Consider the following 23,675-nt stretch of genomic DNA (forward strand, 5'->3'; position numbering starts at 1 on the left):
TCTCTCAGCGGGAGATTAACAGGTCTCCCTCCATTACTGAACTGCTGATTTTCAACAAAAGAAAATAAAAAAAGGAAAAATCCAAACAAACAAACGAACAAAAAAAACAACAAAAAACCAAACAAACCAAACCAGAAAAATAGGCAAGAATTTAGTACATTTGATACCTTAGGCTTCTACTAAATTTTTCTAAAACAAGGTTCAAATGTTGCTGGAGAAAAAATAGGATTGACTGGTGGACATGATGATTACAGACACATGTTTTCTTCAGAAATCAAACTCCTTTCCTGGAAAATCCAAAACCTCCATCAGCCATAATGGACTTTTTAAACTACCACGATAATAAAATGCCATTTCTAGCCAAGGCATCAACCCCCTCAAACTAGAAAATACAGGAAAAAAACATAAATCTTGCTGCTAGAAGTATAAGCAAACATTACACTGTTTTGTCTTTTTCATTTACTATCCAGGTAGAGCAGGCATATTTTATCTTGGCCAAGGGAAAACTGTCATGGTTATCAAGATGCATTGTACTGGTCATCTTCTGCCCGGCCCTATACCTTGCCCAAGGCTCAGAACTGAGAGACAAACACAAAAACATGGGCTTAATGCCAAAAATTAATTTAAAGTAATAAAAAAAAGGTTACTACCCTAGGGACATTTAAATGAATAATAAAACTGTTACAGTACTGACTTTATCTGGAGAGGTCAGCATTTCTCTTTGAGGTCTATGTTGTAAATCAAGCTACAAATCAAGCAAAACAATAACCTGTCATACTTTGCATTAATGTCTGATGGACAAAATAGTCCTCCTGAGCATTTAGTTCTTACATGTGAGAGTAACAGCCTAGAAAGATACTCATGTCCATGTAACACTGCAAGGTGCTACAGACAAACACACAGCTGCACAGGCAAAAATAGGAGCTACAGTGGTTCAAGCCTAAATATGGGAGGATGTGATAAATGAGAAAACAGCAAACCCAAAAAACTTAAATCAAACCACTCCCCCCCAAAAAATCCCAATATATCCTTTGATTTACACATTGCCCAAGGGACTGCTGAAAACCAGGGAAGCAAAGCTCGTCACTTGCATTGCAAGAACAAACCTCAGTTTAGGGCTGATCACTGAGGAAAATTGCACGGATGAGTGTAAAAGTCTCCTATTTATGACCCAGCAGTTGCTCTAAAACCATGCAACAGCAGTAATGGACAAAAATCCCTCCATAGCAATAACCGTGTAATTTTTTTTTTCCCTACCAGTAATAATATTTCAGTTTAATGTTCTACAAGTTTTATTCTCATTAAAAGTGCCTTTTAAAAAGTATGTCTAAAGATGATCAGCATTTCCAGTAAATCCAAAATGCAAGCTTGGAATATTTGACCATTAAAATTCTGCTAAAAGTTGCATGGAACAATTCAAAATCTGAGAAAACTTGACAAGTAAAACTATTTACTTTTTAAGAACTGGGGGCAAAAAGGGCCCTTGAGTCCTCCAGGTAGGTCACACACACAAGAGAATTTGACCTTGTCCATTTTTTGTTGTTGTTGTTGTTTTTACAGGGCTGTTTGACATACAACTTTATTTGGTAGCAGCTTGGCTGAATTAAAAACAAACAACATCACTTTAGGCTGTTAATGCTGATTGGGGCAATAAACTGTATATTGAGAAAGAAAAGCGCGCCAATGTTTTCCATTTAGGAACTGCCAGGAAGAAACACCCATTAAAATTTTAAGTTGCCAGTTCTTGCTTCGGTTTTGGGTAAATATCAGATGCTGAATGCTTTTCCAAGAAAACATGCTAGAGAATTCAAGCTCAGAGTGCTGAAGTCTCCATGCCAGGGCATGTACTCCACACTTGTCCCACACTCCTTTTTCCTATCACCGATGTGGCAGAAAGCCTCTGAACAGTGCAAGAGTCTGTTCCCTATCTGCTAACATTAACAACGGCCAAGTGTAACATTAAATTTTTACTTCTCAAAAGCCTTACCCTGTGCCCACAGCTATTTGAAATAACCAGCAGATGTAAAGACGAGAAAAAGTAGTTCTGGGGAAGGGATCTGGAGGGAAGTTAATTCAGAGCTCTATCTTTGGAGGTATAGGACAAATGACAGGTTAGACTTTTTTAAAAATTATTTTTAATTTCTAAGTGACCTCTTATTCCATTATTCCAAATAGTCTTCAAAAGATGAAATTATTTTCTTCCTCTTAAAAGCATCCTTAAACTTTATGATTGATAGTAGAATTCCAGTAGAATTTCTTGGTGATCTCACCAAAATACCAAGTATTTAGTCTTCATTAAAGTCATGGAAATAAAAAAAACCCCAAAAAACCAAAAAAACAACAACAAAGAACCCCACCAAAAAACAACCAAAACCAACCTTTTTGGAAAAGGGCTTAGTAGAGGTTTGATGGCAAGCACAGCAGAGATACAACACTGAGTGATGTAATACCTAGAGAATTAAATCTTAGAGAGGCACTGAACCTTGACATAAATAATCAAATAACCATGAATATTTCTACAGAGATGTAACAGAAGGGAGTCATTGGTAGCTACATCTTAAAAGACGAGCCCTCAGTATGTGCAATTTAAGGGGGGAAAAAACCCAATGACAATAGGCATAGCCTTCAATTATGACAGGACAGCACAAAAAAGGGATTTTCTTCTTTTATACTACATTATGTGTTCTAGAAAACAGCATAACTCACATTTAGCATCCTCCCTACAGACTTGAAGGGAATCATACTTTTTACAGAGACATTTCATATCTTTGTATATTTTTTCAGGCCACAGACTGTGTGATGTTCACAGTAACAGTGCACACTGTTCCTACTCCACCAAAGATCAGGCTAGGCCATGGTGGCAGCTCCCTGGGGACGAGCCATCCCTTCCTCAACGTGGAACACTGGAGTCCATGGTGCATTTCATACTGGTGAACACACACAACACTGTTCCCCAAAAGAGATGGAGCAGAGCCACTACTGCCTTTGCTCAGCTCACAAGAACAGAGCTCTCAAAGGAGCAGCTTTTGGGAGTCACCGCTTCATGCACAATTATTAAACCTCTCCAAGCACCACAAAACCTTGGTGGAGCAGAGCTCCAGCTCCAGACTATTGCTGCAAGAGCCCCAAACCCTCCCTTCACAACATACTTACAGTAGGCCCTACCAATACCTTCTAATTTCAGATCACCCATGAGGAACCAAGAAACTTCATCCTTTTTGCACAAGTACGACAGACAAAACGTGACCCATCCTTTGAACAGGCTGTCAATTATGTTCCTGTTTGTTCTGAGCCAGAAACCTTTTCAGTTTAGGGAAAGGACAGCTTCATAACTACCCCCCTCTCCCTGCCAAGTACTATTGGTCCCATCATTTTGATAACAGGATTCATAGATATAACTGGTTGAATAGTCAAAATCTTCTGGGAAATATCTAAGAAAACCTGCATGAAGTAACGATTACTTCAGCAAAAGAAATTCAAAATTGGATGCTCCCTTTATAAACTCCTTGCATGGGGTAGAAATGCTAGAGCATTACACAAATCTGGTCTGGCAGTGCAATAAGCCTGAGTAAGAAACAGTGTTAATTAAACCTGTTAAGGATCAGAATAAAAGTTGGAATCTCTCCAGTTCCAACCCAAAGCTGTTCTAACAGGTTGTCTACTGTCTTTGCTGTGCCCTTGCCCAGATCAAATCATCTTTAGCTTTTCTATTGAATGAAGAGAAGGGGTTTAGCTCTCTGAAGGAAAAAAGTGTAAGAAATACCTCTAAGCTGCAGATGATCTGGGAGAGCTAACCTATGACACAGAGCTCATTCCATCTTGTTGCTCTGAACTTCTGAGGATTCAAAAAGGATTTTTCACAATTGGAAGCAAGTTAATAGAGTTGAAGATAAGTTTCAGGAATGTGATAAAGTTAATTCCCCACCTGTCCACTCCTTGTCATATATCCCCTGACTTACCAGCAGCTCAGTCCAGGAGCTGGGGCGGGGGGGGGGGCCAGGGCATTGTGTGGCAGTGACCAAGAGGTGAGGAGCCATAGTGAGTGATTTGACAGCAATCACTGATCAACAGGACAGCCATCTGTCTATTCTGACATACTGGGAAACAATGTTTTGTTCCCCACCACAGTTGGAAAGTAAAAAATAAAATAAAATAAAAATAAACCAAGCAGGCTCAAATGCTTATATGAGCCCAGATAAGGTGGCTTTTTAAAAGTTCATTCATTGTTTCATGCTTACATCTATTGACTTTTTCTTATAAACTGAAAGGGAAGAAGGAAATGTGTTGACAAAATGCTGTCATTCCATGTTAATAAAAAAATCACCTGACAAGCTCACAGCTGAATAATTTTTTTAAAGACTTATCTCTAGAACATCAGTTTACTTTGTGTCACTACTTCTGATTCGCTAATCAATTTATGTAGAGCATGTTAAGGAGTGTAAAATTTGCATGGAAGACACTACTAAGTATTACATGCACTAAATGGAAATCCCTTCCCCATTGAGAACTTCATAACTGGGGTAATGAAATTTTTATCAGGTCGTAACTTAGAAGATTAGAAGACTGGTAGCACATTACTCTAAAAATCAAATCTGATTAATGTTTAATTGTAGCAATGTGCAGAGGTATTAATTAGGTGTACTTTCTATGACTCATAAATAGCTATTAGAGCAAAAACAAGAATAATTTGAAGATTAGCATGAAGAGAATGGTATACTTGAGTGGTAAATTATAATTAAATTGAACGGACTTTGTGTAAAATAATAGAAATTGTCATCCAATATTATTATTTTGATGCATAATGCAGTTATAACAAATTTTCCAGCAATCAAATCTGACACCTTTTCCTCAGGATATTTTTTTGTGCAGAAGCCACAGGTGTGAATTAAAAATTCATTTGTGCTTTCCAATGAGAACCACAAGGCAAATCTTAAAACCCGTTTCCCTCATCTGGTTGTTACTGCATCACTGAAGCATCCATGCAAGCTTTGTTTAAAAAGGAGGCACAGGTGAGGCTCTGGATTGGTATATTCAAAATAAGTGTTGCAATTAAACTTGAAAATCGGAACCCTTGCATTTCGGTTTTTTTTTAACAAGTGATCCTCAAAGTCACACAGGGATTATATATCTTGCTTTGGAACTGCATTTCTCCAAAGAGACACTTTTCTGCTGCATTTGTTACTGAGATGGTGCCCAGGCATATTTTTGCTGCTCATTCCCGTTCCTATGGTCTTGCAGAACCATTTTTCTCTCCATTATCAGAAGATATAGCTTACACTGAATTCCTTAAAATACCATTTCTACTAATAAGAAATAAGCACCTACTGTTCATGATCTTGCAGAAAATGTTAAAAATATGACCAAGAGGCACCAAGATCCAAAGTATATCAAATGAATCCAAGAGTTTTGGTTTTTTATGCCAACATAACAAACTTTAGGTATCTGCTTTTGGCATGAGTTACATTTTCTAAATGTATTTTAACAAAAACAATTGAAACTGGAATTAACTTCTACTATGTGGGTCTGGAACAGTACCAGAATGTAGCACAAATACATAATCTTGTCCCTAATGAAGGAAAAAAAAGGAAAAAAGGCATGAAACAACTCATCCTGTCTATGTCTCTTACTTGTAAATTATGTCTTTGATTACATTGCTGTCATTATTCTAAACCCCTAAATTTATAATCAAGGATAAGGTAATTAAATGGTTAAGATTTAAAATTCGTTCAAAATAAAAGCAAACAGGGCAGTGATGTAACACCGAAGAAACTTCTTTGCATTTTTATTTTCATTGTAACTAAAATCAAGGAGCTGCATGTTGGCCAGGTGATCCTCTGGATTATCTCTCTCTAATGCTAGAACCACTTTTTTTTCTGTTGCCATGCAGCAAAAAAAAATCTTTACGTGGCTGGTCCGCAATGTGAAATTGAAAAATTTACATTTCTTGAAGGCTCAAAATACACAATCTCTGCATGACAGGTTTCTATTATGCACTGAGTACCTGCTGCACTAGAAATATCTTGGAAATGAGAATAGAATGAAACAAATTAATTGGCACAGTCTTTGTCAAAATAATATTTTGAATTTTCAAGAAACATCGTTATTACTGGCAACCATACTTACTTATTTTCTATTATTCAGAGAATGTGAGGTGGGGAAAAAGTGACCAAAATGTTTTGCCTCAACAATGATGGGAGTTTTTCCCATTTACGCTCATGTCAAATACACTCTTAATTGCATGATAACCAACAGAAACCCAACCCAACAACTTTGCTCTCTCTCTAAATTTACAGCCTTGAAACACTTACAGAAAGATTTCATTTTGAGCAGGAAAAATATGGGGAGTTTCAGCTGGCTTGTAAAAGGCTACTTTTTTTAAACCATTAAATTGTCTTTTAAAAACATTTTGTATTCTACTGCATTAATTTTTGGTTACAATTATTGATTTTTTTTGAGTTTTATAACAAGTGATTGATACAGAGAATTATTATGTTGCCTATGTTAATAAATCAAGCAACTAGGAGACAGAATTCAGATTCAAAACATCTCAGGTAGCTAGAATTGGTAATAAAAATTTCATAAACCCCTTTCATAGCTAGGAAAATTCCCTCCACAACATGTAAGAGAATGTGTCACCTAATTGTTCTGCCTTTTCCATCACTACAGTGCTTAATCATCATGTCTCCAGACACATTCAGTTGTGCTAAGAGGTGATAAATTCAGCAGTATTCAGGGATTTAGAAAAGGTTTCAACCTTTGGAAATGCACGTTGGGTTCTAGGAACTGTGGATGTGCCATGTTTCACGTTAAGAGCGGATGCAGTGTGATATTTTTCCTTTAATGTGTTCCTAAAGCTGGGCAACTCTTGCAGTGCTCCACAAGTTTCTTGCCTCCTGCACTTCTAAGCAATTCTAGAAACAACAGTTAGGAATCCTTTTTGTTTATTTTAACAAAATATAAAATAAGCCTCAAACCTGAATTTTGATTAAAAATCTCTCAGGAAGTTGTTGTTATATGGATCCTGATTTTAGAAAAAGCAAGCAACAGCAGTCATGGTTATAATGACCATAAAAAGGACCACTTTGGCATCACTATATAGAAGATGTGCTTTCACCAAAATTGACTAGAAAACATTTTCTTTAATACATTTAATAAAAAGGAAAATTTTCAAAGTTCTCTCCTTCCTGATGTACAGCAACAAAAATAAACCTTCTACATTTTTAAAAGCAAAGAATGAAACAAAGATTCAGTCATCAAAGTGAGTCAAAAGTTGGGTTCTGAAGCCACAGCGTGGGAGTCTGGATCAGGTCCTAGTCTGAACTAGGTGGGGAAAGAATTTGAATCCAGGTTTCTTCCAGTCCCACTGAAGCCAGCACTGGTTGGTTATTGGTGCCAAGCAAAGAGTCCCTTTGCATTCTGCCTGCTACATTCTATCACAATCCTGAAAATTTTCCACGTTCTGGTTTCCATTGAGAAATGAGACTGGGAAAAAATTCATTTTTCCAGCTTACAGAGCACAACTCCCTTGATCAGATCACTGGTCTTTCTCCTGCTGCAGCCAGTTCCTGGCAGTGAACAGGAGCTCACAGACAGTAAATGGGTAACCCTTGATTTGCCTCTGCAAGGTTTAGGTTTGGTGGTTTTAGCCTTAGATCAAAATAACAAGTTTGAAATCCCATGAAGTTTTTCCCGAGAGTGATGCATGTGCTTAAGATGGAGAGGAAAAAACAATGAAAAGAAAGAAATATGAGCATCCCACCCAGGACTTTTTAAAAAAAGCCAGCTGAACAGCAGCAGAAAAGCCTGCTAACTGCCTAAAAATCAGCCCTAAGAGTCAAAGCCCTGCTATTACCTCCCCAATAGGACCAAGAGGAGGAGCACTAGTTTTAGTCCTGACACTATCATTTAGTATTACTCAGAAGCAGTCAGGCCCACAAGGAAGCACAGCAGAGTGGGGTGCAGGGAAGGCTCCACCACCTTCTCCAGCTCCTGAAGAGATTGCATGATTATACTCTGCTTTCTCTACACCACCTACCACAGGCTGGTACTGTGCCTCTGATCAGAACTGTCTTGCAATCTGACCCTTAAAAAACAATTACAAAATACTCCAGTAAGCTTTCTAAGTCTTTTCCGATGTAGAAATCAACCCTGGCTATAATTGAAAAAAAAAATACTAACGACGTTAGGAATGGTTGTGATAATCCTATCAGTAGTACACGTGTGGGAGAATATGATTCATGCAAAATCATTTCCCTGTCTTGATTTTTCATGTACATTACAGGAAAAAGGCAGCACAAAACTCTCAAATACTGTCAGCAAGAAAAGGAAGGACTGTAGGGAACCAATTAGGTTTGCCAGTAAACCAGAAGTGCCTGTGACTGGTGCCCCTGAGGGTCAAAAGTAACAAATGCCATGCACCAGTATCCTGACATTACACCTGTATTAGGGGATAATGAAGATTAATACCATAATTAGAAATGCTGAACAATATCTCCATTACAAGACAGATAAACTGGCAATCCTGACACAGTCACAGCAACAAATTTATTCATTGTTTTTCTTCCAACTCGATGAAAGGATGTACATTGTCAGTCTGGACTACTTCTAATATTTTGGGGCAATGAAGCAAATCCACGACCTACCTCTGCAACTGCAGAAGTGCAAGATAAGCTGGTGAAGCTGCATGACACAGCCTGGGGGAGAAGGAGGTTAGACAGGGTGATTAAAGGAGGGTGCTCCAGAGGAAACCCCAGAACACAGTCCTCTGACAACAGCACACAGAGAGAATCGAGATTTAGTCACAGAGAACAATGCCAAAGAGATAAAACCTGTTCCACACTTAAAGCATACTGAGCTTTCATGATATGAGCCTGAAGTTGTGACAACTCTTAATAGCCTAAGGATTTTATTAAATCAACATTCCTTTGAAATCAGAAAGCTGCAACACAAATAGTCAGCAATGTTAAGAAACCATAAAATTTACATTAGAAATTAAACATGAAAGCTTATCTTCCATGACTTGTGAGTGATTTTTATCTTTAGATAAACTTCATGTACTATTGTGACAAGAAACCTTAAAAAACATTTCATAGAGCTGCACAGCTATGTCTGCAGCCAGTGAACTGGCCAAATAGCTCAAAAAGCTGAAAAATAAATTCACCTCAACTGCACGTTATTTTTGCAATATAATCAAACGTGTTTTGCTCAGCAATCTATTTAGCCCATTGGGGTTATTTTGGATTTCCACCAGGATGGTTCAAATTACCTCACCACTCCCACACATCAACCAAAGCAAACACTTGCTAACATTTGAGAGGTGGGCGAGGAGGCAAACTTAGTTACATCACCACCACCTTTCCCACAAGCTGACGAGGAGGCACATGCCAACAGTCAGAGAAGAACACACCAACAGGCCTTTGCTGGGCTGGGGAGCAATTCCCAGCCTTACAGATCCAAGCTTCTTTCCCACATTTAGCAGCAAAGCAGTTCTCTAGTGTTAAACAGGAGGGGATGTTGCTATGGCAGAGGGAGAGAAGATTCTACCTGGTGCTGCTGCACTGTCTTAGAGTTTGCTGCTGACACTAAGACCAATGGATATTAAAAGAAAATGCTCAGCAGCAGCTCACTCTTTCCCTTTTCTGGGTCTTTAGGAATAACAACAACCTTGCTGTGGTTACATCCAAGCATTCCTCTTAGATCATTCCTGGACCCAAGCCTTCCAGTTAAAAACTGCAGCATAAATGGGAGCGTGCAACCTAAGAAGAACTTGCTCTACCCATCCCTTGCTGGCAACAGTGAGCACATGCAGGCTAACTTTAGCAAAAACACACAGCAGAAGTCTCCATGGCATTCCCATCACTATAAGGAATGGAGCCTGATCTTGAAAGCATAAATTAACAGGGCCTGCCTACAGAGCCAGCTCCACTGCTAGCCATCAAGCAGAGAAAGTTTTTTCCAATACCCAAGAGCATTGTTGCAATTAAACCAGCTGTTTCTTACCTTATCCTGACAGACAGGCAACACAAATCAGCCACAGTCATGATTGTTAATAACTTGTATGTACCAAAAAGGTGGTTTTCATGACCAGTCACTCTGTCGTCTCTTTTATAAACAAAACAGAGCCCATTCCTTCATTTTCTTCTTGGGAATTTAATAAACTAGAGCATTCAATAAACTAGAGTATATTGCTGATTCTTTTAGTAGCTGCCTTCTCTCCCTACCTCCTTCTCAAAAGCCAAGCACTCGAAACTGGACATCCTTCTTCAGCTAAGATCCCAGCAGAACTGTGCAAACATCAAACTTTCCCTCCTCTGCCACCCCCTGTGTTGTCAGTGCATCCCAGATTGATGCCTGTCTGTGTCTGCAGCAAATTGCAATCAGCTATAACTTCCCAATCTTTTCTGTAGAACTACTTCTAGGCCACAATTATTCCTCATTTTATAGCTGTGCATTTGATTTTTCCATCTTAAGGTACAGGAATCGGCGCTTTCCTTTGTAGAAATTCATCTTCCTGATTTCAGATTATTTCTCCACTTTATCAAGCTCATTTTGAATTTTAATCAGTTCTCCACAGCGCTTGCAACCCCTGTCTCCCCTCCTCCCACACTAGCACAGCTTGGTGTCATCATGTACCACACTACAGCTGTGACAAGGAGACATGCTGGTGAGTTTTTTGAGTTTGAATATGCAGTGAAAAGCAAGAGGAAAGAAAAGAAAAATCAATGCCACAGGAATGTCAGTTTAAATAGCCAGCAAAATATTCAAAAAGTAGATTAGGAATAAAACCCCAGAAATCTTAAATGTCTTCCAAATGAGCATCTCAGCTCCTTCCAAAGGAGCATCACAACATGTCAGTTGTGACAAGTTTTCAGCTCTGGGGAAGATATTGCCCAATATACATAGATAGGCAGCACCTATCTAAGTATATAACCACATTAATAATGAAATATATCCAAGGGAAGTTCTGTTTTCTTCAGGCAATATGTGGTGGATAACATGAGTTTTGCAGCACTTTTAGTCTTGTTCCCATCTTAATTATATTATTCTTATATGTTTCCGGGAAAGAAATACCCAAATCATATAGCCACGGTTTCCTTATCTCCTCTGTATTATCCACTGATTTTTAGAATGTATTAACAGCACAGCCATCCTCTTTTAGCCTCAAAGTACATACTCAGGTGTTTTTTTAGGCAAGCAATTAGAAGACCAGAAAAAAATGTTCCTCTGTATTGTTCCATGGAGAGCAAATCTAGAAGCACCAAACAACTGCAGCATCCCATGGCACTACTACAGGCAAGAGTTACTGCTCACTGTGCAAAGTGACTTGCAGATGTACACACAAAGTTAAAAGAAAATAAAAATCCTCAAATGGGAAGTCACCTCCAAAAACTGGCATAGTTGCTATCTTACAGTCTATGCATATGGATACATGTTTCCTGCTAAAACCCAACTCTTTTCAGATCAAGGGGGGGCAATTTGACATTAAAACATGCCTTATATTATCTTTATTAGGAATTTCATAGCACATTCACTAAAAAAAAAAAAAAAGTCTCTTGCTTTGGAAACAAGCAGTAGAGAATTCCCTTGCCTTTTCCTGTTTGCTGAATAGCAAATCCAAACACTACAGAAACCTGGGATACCAGGGAAGGCTCTCTGGGAAGGAAATAAACCAAAACCAACTTGTCAAATGGGACTCCCTGCTGCTGCCTACCATGTGGTGCTCTAGTGAGCTGCATCTGTTCAGCTATTAAACATTGTGGTGAGTATGATACCGACAGCAGTGGCATTATCAAATATGCTGAGTGGATATTAAGGCTCTTGAGCATAATCTCTTCACTTTTTATTTTGGTTGGTAGAAGTTACTGTAAGTAGCTTCATGTATGATAGCACTCTTTGTGCTTGTCCCCAAATGAGAGGGTACTGCACATAATCCACTGACAGCCTTAAAAATTCCTTCTGCTGTGAAAGGGAAGCACTGAGTACTTTTGCTCCAAGAATTCGCTATTGTTCCCTGGAATTCACTGAGTCAGGAAAAAAAGCCCCATAGGGGGAACAAGGACATTAATGGTGTTTCACAGCAGACAGGCAGGATGCAGTCTGTTGCATTCTGTTTGTAGGCAGTAAGCTGCAAGTCCATCAAGAGGGAGGGCTGAACTAAAAATAAGAAGAGATTCCAGACCCAAAGTGGAGCATGATGGTATCTGCTGAGGCTGTAATGCCCACCCTTCAATCCAGAGACCTGAGATGAAGAGGAGTGCCTGACCCAAAAGTGGAATAACAGAGGGAAGAATTCCCAGTCCTGTACAGGCAGTTTTCCTAGCCCACAAAGAATGTGTAATGCTGCAGCAGCGTGATTTACATCTCCCTGAGGGAACATCTGGACTTACATTTCGTCCTTGACTGAGCATAGATCATCACCTACAAATTCCAGCACAAGGAGTTAAAGCCACATTAGTAGCTTCAAGCTGCTGCACTGAAGGCTTCAGGATAATTTCACGGAGAACTGGCAAAACTGAAGGGCTGTGTCTTTTCTTTGTTCCTCAGCATCCCTTATTCAAGGTAAGCTAGGTAATTATCGAAAGCCAGGAAATGCATGAGTCAGTTCCTTCAGCTAATCCACCCTCTGAAGCATTAGCATGGTTCAGTGTAAATGGGCTTTCACAAACAACCAGATATTTAAGCCTCTCCAAACACTTAACAGGAAAACTCACCTGTTGTTAGTGGGATTGTTACATTAAACATAAGCCACCAGAACACAGAACACTGACAGTATCAGTTCATTAAATCTTTATCCTGTCTGTTATTGTTGCAGGAATTCCTCTGAGTGGTATGATCTAAGCAAAAAAAAAAAAAAGACTTAACAGCAGCAGCAGCCCACTGTCAAGTGGGAAAAATCACTGCTAGATTCAAAGGGAAGGCAAAGATTGTACACCTATGGTTGTCACTGGGAGAGAAAGCAATAGGCTATTCAGTGATCCACCCGCAGTGGAGATGCACTGATGTCAAGGGTGTCAAGCTCAGGTAAGAGAAACAGTGATTAAAGAGCACAGGCAAGTAAGTGAAAGGAAGATGAAGATATCTGTGGCAGCCAGGGTTTCAGAAAACACAAATAGATTCCCTGCTCTGGCTCGGTTTCCTGCATGACCCTGGTGCAATGAGCTACTGCCAAAGACTACAAAAGTTAAGTAAGTTAATTGGATGAAGGTAGGAGCCAAGCCCTGTGTGTTCAGTTCCACCCTCCCCTACACACATCCAGTGATTTTGCTCCAGTTCCTCCTCACTGATACAGTGGTGTAAGGAAATAGGGAGAAAGGCTCAAGACCATGAAACAGTCTAGAAGGAAAAAAGCAAACTAGCATTAAATATGAAGTTTTCAATTTGGTGATGACACTGAGGCTTCACAGAGCAAAACCTGAATTAAGTAAGTGGTCCAATTAACTAATTGTGAGTTACAATTAAGGTAGTATCTCACAAAACCAGAATAGTATTAAGATGAGCTTTCCTTATTAGCACAAAATGATTAACTATATTAGCAATATTTACTTAAACAAATGACTGAAGGAAAGCAGCAGGCTCTGTAATACTGCTTCTGCACCTCACCTTCCAGCAGTAGTTTTCTGGCTTGATGTAGATCCTGCTTATACTTGTATTTCTACAATATCTTCAAACAAATCAATACTGGAAGTGGGGGGCTGAGAATTACTTGGACTTAGGATCAGAATCTCTTCAGGCCACCAGCAGCACTTTTGCCCTTGTTTTGTTCTGCATCAATAGGCTAATCACTCTCACTGGTATTAAAAATAATATTGTTCATACTGCATGTCCACTGAAAAACGGCTACACTGGTACTTTGTGCTGCAGTGCACACTTCATCCTTATCCTCACTCAGAGCCCATACATTTAAAAGACAGGGAGGTAATGGGCCAGATCTTGGATTCTGGCTTTTATTCGTAGGAAACAAACCTTGATCTGTCCTGTGCAAACCTGGCTCTTCTTCAGTGGGTCAACAGCAGTCTGAGAGTCACTGCCCCTTATTAAAGCTGCCATTAGGAGCTAAAAGCATAGTCTAGGATATGCTGAAAGTGATGCCATCGCTCCAGTCTGTCCTTTTATATCTTTTTTCTTTTTTTTTTTCCCCAAACCACACATTCTCAGCCCAAGGGGCCTAAAACCTGTCTCCAGCCTGCACTGTCATGGCTTCTGACACACTGGGTATACATGCCTTCCACTTGGTGTTGAGCCAGGCATGCCCAGCAGGGAGGAGGGAGTGCAAATCTTCTTGTGCTTCTCTAAAATTAGACAAGAACCAAGCAGGAATAAGCTAGGAAATATTATTAGGGCTGACTCTATAACAAACTGCACATGCCTATTATATATATAACAATATATTAATAATATAAGCATATAATATAGATAATATTTATGTCTAAATATAATAAGCAGAATATTATCCCCATGAGATAAGTGGACAAAAGTAGCCTGCTCTTGGATTTCACTCTGAGTCATCCAGAGATCCCATTCTCCAAATAATGACAATGAATTCCTGTATTTCAGTCCTCCTTCATTTGGAAGATCAGCCAGGTTAGAGTGAATACCTCAATGGCTCTGCTGCTGCAAATAGTCAAGTATACTTTTAATCTCAATAAAGTTGCTAAAATGCCTGCTAAATTTTTCATCGGCGCTTTTTATACACGGCAATGTTCTGGGAGAGTTGCTGCCAAGTTATTAAAATATCTGTAACCTTCATATACCAGGATGCTGGTTAGTAGCCAGGGCCAGGAATTTTGAATTACAAGTATATGATTAGATCATGATGGATCTAAAACATCAATGAGAGGATATAATGTTAACTAGGGAAGGTGGGAGGCAAGATGGTCTACTTATTTATCTGTACATCATTAACTAATTCTTGTGTCTTCCTTTCTGAAGCCAGAAGTTTGTTATTTATACGTGAAAAGCCTTGACACAAAGTGATATAACTCCTAATTCTGGCCACATGCTTATTTGCTCTGCTGTTGCTGCTTTTGTTTTTTAATTAAGCAGAACTTATCAATGGTTCTCATCAAGAAGTTCTTCCACGTGAGTACACCGTACAGTCACCACCTGAGGTGACTCCCCTGTTCCTTCCTATGCCTCATTTCATGGGAAAGAAAAGGAATGTAATCCCTGAGACCCCTGGAGGTTTGCCACCTGTTTTCACTGGGGTTCACTGGGATTCACTGGGACCGCTGAATTTGCGCAACACACGAATTTGTGCTTGAGGACATGGCAGAAGAACAAGACAGGGCACAAGGGAAAGGGGAGAGAAAGAAAGAATCCTTGAAAATATGACTGGATGTAATCCATAGAGTACTGCAGAGCTTTAAAAGTGACAATGTAAAAAATTAGAGGAGCTTTATGAAGAGGTCATGAGCCTCTTCAAGTCTGTGCTAATTAAATATGCTTGGTCTTGTGCTTGCCTTTCCAAAATGGTCCACTTGAGTTCTCAAAAATGCAGAGTTTTTGTTATTAATATAACATGACCCAGGCCAAACCCTCTCTATTCCTAATCTTGGCGCTTTTTTTAAGCTCAACAAGAAAATTAAGTTCCATGTTTACTTTCTCTCCTTGTGCCAGATCTAAGGTTCTATTTGTGCACAGTTTGCAACAGCAAAGTCATAAGAAGACTTGCCATCAAATTCAGTACCAAAGTTTTGGATCTTAAGCACTTCTCACAACAGATGGATTCAATTTACAGTGTAATCTTGAGATATGTGGGATCAGAAGGGAATTTAGAATCCATGACCTGGTCTGTACGATAATTTCATAAACACCACGGCCACATGCAATTCTTTCAATTGTTTTCAGATGATTCTGATATATGTGGGCCCACCAGAAGTGTTTTAAAGATCTACTCACCCTCAGCCAGGCTTCACACCTTTGCTAGAAGGAAGCACTTGAGGAGGTTCATCATTGTTGAGGGCTGGAGCACTGTGCCACTGACACGATGTTTTAGCTGGGAGCTTGGGTCCTACTGGCTGTGCAATTTTCTCTGGTCAAGGGGCTAGCAGGTGGTGACCCCATTACACACAGCATGCTTTTTTGGGAAGGAAGCTTGTATTCTCCCAAAAGCACAAAAGGAGCAGGATGCATAAAGGAGTTATTTGCTGGATAGAGAGAAGTGAGAATTTCTATTTTATCCCAAGACAGAGGAAGAAAATGAAAGGAGCTGCCTCCCTCAAGCACATTTCTAGGCTGAGGAACCAGGCAATCAGCTGGGAGATCAGAGCTACCACACTGGTACACTGGACCCCCCACAAAACATCAGGATTTGTCCTTGCAGTGCTCCATGATGGCAGTCACAGTCAAACTGCTCAATTACATCAACTTTACAAATTCCATTCATATTTTTCATACAGTTAGGTATCAGTCTGTTCTGTACCAGAATTAGCACATTTCCATAACCTTCCCTCAGCAACTTGGCCTGTTTATGGCAAGAACAGACCACTGTTGCTCAATGCATGATAACAGATTGTGCAGAGTATTCAAGATGAAGCATTAATAAATAGCTTATATAACAAAAACCCTTTTCAGAACTTTTTTAATCTTTGTCTCTACTGATATAAAAGGATAAATGCATGGTTTCAAGGCATGAGTTGACCATCTCAGTGATTTATTTTCTTTCTGACAAAGCTAGATCTTTAACCTGATCACTGAGGTAAATGATTGCTGCATTTAGCAAAAATTCCCTAGATTAATTCTTTGCTCCCATTCTAATTAACTTAATGTTTGTGTGCATTGAATTGCATTCTCACCTGCCTGTCTAGTCCCATAAATGAGTCTTTTTTGATTGCACTGCTTTTTTTTATTCAAGCCCATAAGCAAGTCCGGAAATCCTTCTTCCACAGTAATTTTTTTCAGTTTAAAGTTTAACATATAGTCTGGTTGCTGAGCTTTCTGTTCCGCAAAGAAATCAATCACTGTCCATAATAGTTAAACTTCCTATAGCATTTTTCATTCACATATATAAATGAAAACTAAATCACAAATAAATATCCCATCTATAAGCATAATAAGGAAATACCAAATACTAACAGAATTCTGGACTGGATAACATCAGCCTTATGAAATTTTCTTGTGCTTCAAGGTAGCAGAATATTAAAAATCACAACTGTGATAAACATAATGGTCCAAAGTCTTTCCAGGGCTCCAGAGTGATCCTTGATGCCCACTTAGCTGATATGATGATGACCTGGTTTTCAGAGGTGCTGACTATTTTCAGCTTCCATTGACTTTAGCCACTGTTGTGCATGTTCAGCACTTTTAAAATATCAGATTTCTGAATACTAGGTCTGCCCTTTTTTTCTTAAATCCCTTCCTGGATGTGAATAATTCAATTTTAAATTCATTACTGTTTCATGAATATACAAGCCTTCCCAAATCTTTGCTTTCCACAGGTACGTATATAATAATAAGGAAATCCAGACTTGAATGATGATTATTTGAAGAAACAACATTCTAGAAATATTATTTTTTAAATTAATAATAAAATATTAAACTCTTACTGGGAAAATTAATTAGCTCCAATACAAACCACTAAAATCAAAGGTATTTTTATCATCAATCTCACTGAAAGTACATCCAGCTCTCTAGGAATTGATCCAAATACAACCAAGTCAATAAAAATCAATTGACTTTCCATTAGACATTAATCCCAAGAAGTATTCAACAGAGAATAACAAATGCATTTGTCTTTAGACATTGCAATTCTTTCTCTGGTACACTCAAACACAGAACTCTGATCCTCCCTTGAGTTTTTCTCCTTCTGTTCACTTGAGGGAAGGTCATTATACTTGCATAAGTTAAAATTATCCATATTTTATGGATATGTACAATAAAGTCTAACAGAGTCAGCTCTTAAAGGCCTGGTGTAGCAGAATACTGCATATGTATAACTAAGAGACAGAGGGAGAAGAGTAGGAAAAACTACTCATTTTAAGTTTGCTGAAAGTTAAAAAAAAAAAATCAAATAAAAAAATGTCATTTCCCCCATACATATTTTAATATATATAGTATGTAAATATTTGGGACAAAGAGCACAAACTGAGTTTATTCCTGATCCAAAACTCTATTTTCTGAGACATATAATCTTTCCGCTCCCACGGCTGTTCACCTCAGTCATTAATTGTAACTCTGAAGGCTTCACAAACACATCTTGAAAATCTAAGGACGATATTGATTAATCCATCATGCCAGTAATGCTACATCTTCACAGTATTTCAGGTTAATTGTGTTGTGCCTTGCATATATTGACACCATCTGTTTTAACCATACCATACTTTTTCAGGTAATGTGTTAGCACACCTTTTGAAGTAGTTTTCCATATTTTATCAACACAGTAATAATCTTATTGGTTGACACTTCCCCTAAATTATTATTTCCTAGTGACATGAAATAGAATGAAACAAAAAATATCTACTACAATCTACCCTGAGCTTTATATCTTTTTATTTTGGTATGTTTTCTATATCCCAGGTATAGACATACTGTCACTGTTCTCTCACTGGAATCACAGGGCATTTCCCCCCACTTTCCCCCAGAAGAGGGTTAGGACAACATTCAAAACATTGCCACATCTGCCTTATTCCTTATTTTAGACCTTTGAATGTTTCCTATTGGAATGATCACCACCACTTCACCTAAACCAGCAGATCCATACCTGTAAATGAGCTTAATTAGTACATCCTCGCCCTGCTTGAGTTAAGAGACGTGGCCAGTTCAGCTTAAGCAGCTTGTGTGCTCTAGGCTGGGTGTCTTCTCTGGAATGCCAAAGCTCTATACTTTGAAATTCTCTGCTTGCCTTATCCTCCATACAAACTTCTTGTTCTCAACTTCAAAATCATCCATCATCATAAAAACAGCTGCTCTGTGCTCTGCAAATACTTTGATTTTCAAACAAATGACACAGACAAAGAAGACACAGAAACTGCTGATTCTTTCCATCAGGCATACAAAATGTCGCACTTTGTTATGAAGTCTTTAATTTTAACAATGAAAGATGAAAACATGGCATAATTTATAAATTTTTTATAATGGCTGAAGTCTGTTGATGGAAATATAGCCTTCTTCTCAAGCACAGCAAATACCCCTTGTGCCACAGAGGAGAACACCAGTTTCCTGTGCTACCAGCATTGCCCGAAAGAGCAATATAACAGGACTTCTTAGCCCTTTGAGGTGGTATCTTTGTCTAACTTTGCTTTGTTCCTCACCATAGGAAAGCTAGAAATTCGAGGTAGCCACAGCACAGCGACTGTGGAAGACAATGACATTCGTATATTTGTACACTTCTGTTTCTAATGACTTGGGATAACAGGGTGGGAAGAGGAGTGGAGGTAGGAACACGAATCTCTGACAGAATTACCTAAGGGCACTAGAAATCAGACAAAAAGCTAAGTACAGGAGTGCATATGGTGATTTATTGAACATTGCATGAAAAGCTGCTGCCTTTTTCTGTGTGACATGGAGATGGATGTGGACCATGTCATGAGAAGCAGAAAGAAAGGAAGCTTGCCGTAATTATCAGAGCTGCCTGTCCTTCATCTATCCATCAACAGGAGAGGAAGTGGCAGTAGGCTTTTAGATATGATATCTATTTCCTCTTGAACTAGATCTCCCAGCAGAGACAGCACAGGAGACAACTACCATAAGAGAAGTCAAGTGGTTGAAATGAAAGCTAATTACTGCATCTCTGGATGACTAAAACATTTTAAAATCCCTTTCCTGAAGTACTGTGATGCATATGTATCATACATATAAACAGTCCTTTATATTTGCGTTGCTACAGTACAGGTGGAGTTTTATAATAATTTGTCTTGGAATTTAAAATATTTGCACTGGAACTGTTAAACATCTGGTAGCAATGGAGACTACACAATTTTTAAAATGTTTCTCATAACAATGCTTATTTGGAGAGGTTTAATGATTACTTTAAATAAATATATTCCCAACCTAACACCAAAGATGTGATTCAGATGATCAAGCAGCAATTTTTAAAATCAGAATTTGTTATGAGCTTGATTTCATTATTAGGTTTACATTGTCTTTAAGTAAACAGAATAATAAAGAGGGCAAGCACACACTGAAGTACCATAATCTAACTTGTAATTTCCTCTTCCATTTCCAGAATGAAGAAGGTTAAGAGCAAGCTACCTCAAAGCTCCCAAGCACCCTCCCCAACATGCTAGTGAGGGCTATAATCTAAGTTTTTTTAAAGTAATAGCTCCAAACTTTTTTTACCACCACACACAGGTGAGTTATCCATGCACAGAGCATCTCAAGGTACACAGGCACTTATTGCTCATGCACATTCATGGCACAAACAGGTGAGTGGGTACATGCAAAAGAACATGCAGAATCAGACACTTCTCTCCTTCTAGTTTTATCTCCTTCCACCACCCATAGCATGTTTCTGGTTGTTTAGTAGATAAGACACTCCTAGTGGCATCTCAACATTGATGAAAGAAGGAAGTTTTCAATGACAAACCCCTCCTACTGTTTTTATTACAGCAGGTTTAACACAGTAGCTGCCAATATGAAAAAACTTAGATCCAATTAAATATTTTTCAAATATAATGCAGACATAGACCTCCCTGTTTCTATGTTCTCTTCGTTTATGTAACTGTCATATCTCACAATATCTTTCTGAGCTAAAATAGATCTCAGGTGAAATTCTCAGAAGGATCTGCAGTTCAACTGACTTTAATGAGATATATAGTCTTTGGTGGCACAAGTGCTTTTGAAAATACTGCCTTTCAACTTCCCTTTGAATACCATCCTTATTTGAATTAGACTCTGGGAAATTATATCCCAGTAGTTTTCCAAGCTTTATCTATCACTGACAACCCTTATAAAAGTCCTTGCCAAATGTCTTAGGATTTCAGGTCAATCCCTCAGTGTCTCCACTCTAGAGACAGACAACGCTGAAGCTGCTCTTGGAAGGTCAAACCTCATACCAGTGAAATTTCACACAGTTACCATTTTGCTCTGAAGCAGAGCAGGCTTAAGGGAGGTTCCCAAAGTCTCTTGCAAAGGCATCAGGGGGAGACCAGTATCACCTCACAGAGCAGGATGATAAAGCGCTTTTTGCTGCTTCACAGAAATTTCAATAGAACCAGTAAGGTATCATTTATCATTTTCCCCATCCCTATTAAGCTGGTAGTGTTTCTGACCATTGAAAACTCTCAATTATTCTTTTATTTTATCATCTGTTGCTACAGCATGGGTATAAGAAAGTTATTTGAGAAAAAATAAAAGATTGGAAACCACAAACATTTATGAGCAGGCAGTAATTTTTGATCTCAAACTCATCATTAATGAGTATAATGTTTTAAAATAGAAAAATCATGGCTAGATGGAAGAGCAAACAAATATTATAGTTTGGATAGACTTCAGGTATAGTAAAATACCAAGGAAAACATTCCTTTGTATGCTAATGAACAAGAAAAATCTAAGAAGAAAGTAACTCTGTCAACCACGGAGTGTGCATTTGGTCTGAGATTGCAAATAAAGAGGAAAATGATAACAAGGCACCTGGTGTTTGGACAGCAAATACTTAAATTCTATCTAGCAACACAATACTTGCCTTGAAATATGTAGGCTCTCAGTTTTTCTGGCACCTGGGAGAAGTTGCTTTGTTCACATTTTTAAACTAAGATTGCACAATACCAGCCAACTATTTTGTCCGTGTGATTCAATGTAAGACAAGGATACAGAAAACCTCTGAATTTTATTTAAGGTTTTCTTTCTGTGTTTATTTGCTCAAGCCAGTAAATAAATTTTTAAAAATCACCTTTGTCCACAATGCAAGAGTGCCTTTGCAGAAAAAAGGAGTCTGGGAAGATTGAATACCATATTTCCCTCTAATTTTGAAAATGATCACTGCTGAATGTTTTCTGAGGGTAAAAGTGTAATTGGTTATAGATCAATAAGCAATTTCATTCAAAAGGAACTCAACTCTTCCTGAAAGTAGAGACATTCTGAAACAAAAATCAAACTAACGCATTAACAAAGTTCAGACTAATCTAAACAACAAAATTTTATACTGCCCTAGTTATGCTTTTCTCAATTGATCATTTATTTATGACGCCATAAAACTCCATATGCTTTCAATTTTGATTGCTAGTTCCTTGCTTTAAGGCAGCTGAAATTACTTTTTTAGACTTCCTAGCCTGACAATCTTCCTTTCTGCTTAAGATTTACCATCACAAAAGAGTGATGAAATCAGAGGACAAGTTCTAATACTAACAATAAGCACAGTCAGCTGTGATACACTGCAATTCCCCCATCAGATTCCAGATTAAATCCCCCAGGGTAAACATACTTCCCTCTGACACTGCTAAATTCTGTTCCATGTAATTACACTGCAATAAACTGCTCTATCTGTACAGGTATCCCACTATGATTTTTAATTGAAAAGCCATGAAAAGTAGCACTGCAGCAAATAAAAGGCATTTTGAGTATGTCTGAGACCCTGTACAGCATCATATGCTATAAACCAGTATCATTTAGTTCACTATTGACCCCAAAAGGTTCATTAACTGCTATAATTACATTCAGATAAAATAAATTTAAACCCCACAAATGTAAGAACAACCAAGACAAGAAGAAATCTCCCGCCTTTGGTGCTGATACTTACGATATGCAGCTCTAAATAATCTCCAAGGCCAGTAGAACTGTCCACTCGCACCAGCACAGCCTCTTTTTGCACAGTGCTAAACCCTATTGCCAGTCTGTCGGCTCGAGTGCTCGGCCGGTCGTTAGGAGGCCACGTGTAAGTGATTTGTCCACCACCTTTGCTAAAGATATACGTTGTCCCCGCTGGAAAAAAAAAAAAAAAAGAAAAAAAGAAATAAATATAATCAGCCCACTTGCACCGGTACCAACCCACGTGGAAATCACATGCCCTACAAAAATCAGGTTCTCACATAGTAAATGGATTCATAATCTGTATTTCAACGTGAAGAGGTCTTTATCTCTAAAAATTATGCAGCAAGTGAAATATTAGTGGGTTTTATATTGCGCAATCAGCACAGAATATAACTTAATTGCAAATGAAACGACTTGAAATACCATAGCTCTGATTCAGAAATGCACATCTATTTGGAAGAGTTCTTAAGCTTATGCCTGATGAACATATTTCTGTGATGTGTAGAACAGGGATGAGTTAAACCAAATGCCTTCCTCAACTGGGCCTATGTGGAGAAATCAAGTAATTCCCGTTGCCTCATGGCTGACAAAAAAAATGCAGCTACTTATTTACACAATGAAAATGATACATGATGGTGGCCAGCAGAGCAAGATGTTAACAAATACATACAGATAAGACTTTTACAGATCTGAGGTTTATCATCCTGTGACAGATGGGGATAACAAATGAAAACATACTTGTCATGTCAGGACAAAGAGATTAGTCTACCATCTGAGTAAGCAATGGCTTATTTGCATAATGCTCAATGTATATCTTTTAAAAGTGGAAATCTTTAGACATTATATCTAGGGTGCACTTACAAAATCTATAATCTGTTTGAAACAAGTGTTGTAATCCCAAACCACTTAGCACTCAGGTGCTTAACTTCATCACCAGCATATTTCCTCAGAACTAAAATAGCAGCATATCCGGACATTTTCCATTTTAAACT

General features: G+C 38.4%; 1 protein-coding gene across 35 annotated transcripts in view; it reads right to left on the bottom strand.

The window, feature by feature from the left end:
- NRXN1 (neurexin 1) overlaps positions 1-23,675 on the bottom strand; it is a 674,580-nt gene that overhangs the window by 188,027 nt on the left and 462,878 nt on the right. For all 35 annotated transcript variants that reach the window (XM_039568063.1, XM_039568060.1, XM_039568048.1 and 32 more), the window contains one exon: positions 22,673-22,854. In XM_039568063.1, coding sequence (XP_039423997.1) covers positions 22,673-22,854 — 182 coding nt within the window. The remainder of the gene's footprint in view (positions 1-22,672; positions 22,855-23,675) is intronic.

Source organism: Corvus cornix, chromosome 3 (assembly GCF_000738735.6).
Source record: "Corvus cornix cornix isolate S_Up_H32 chromosome 3, ASM73873v5, whole genome shotgun sequence".
Lineage (NCBI taxonomy): Eukaryota > Metazoa > Chordata > Aves > Passeriformes > Corvidae > Corvus > Corvus cornix.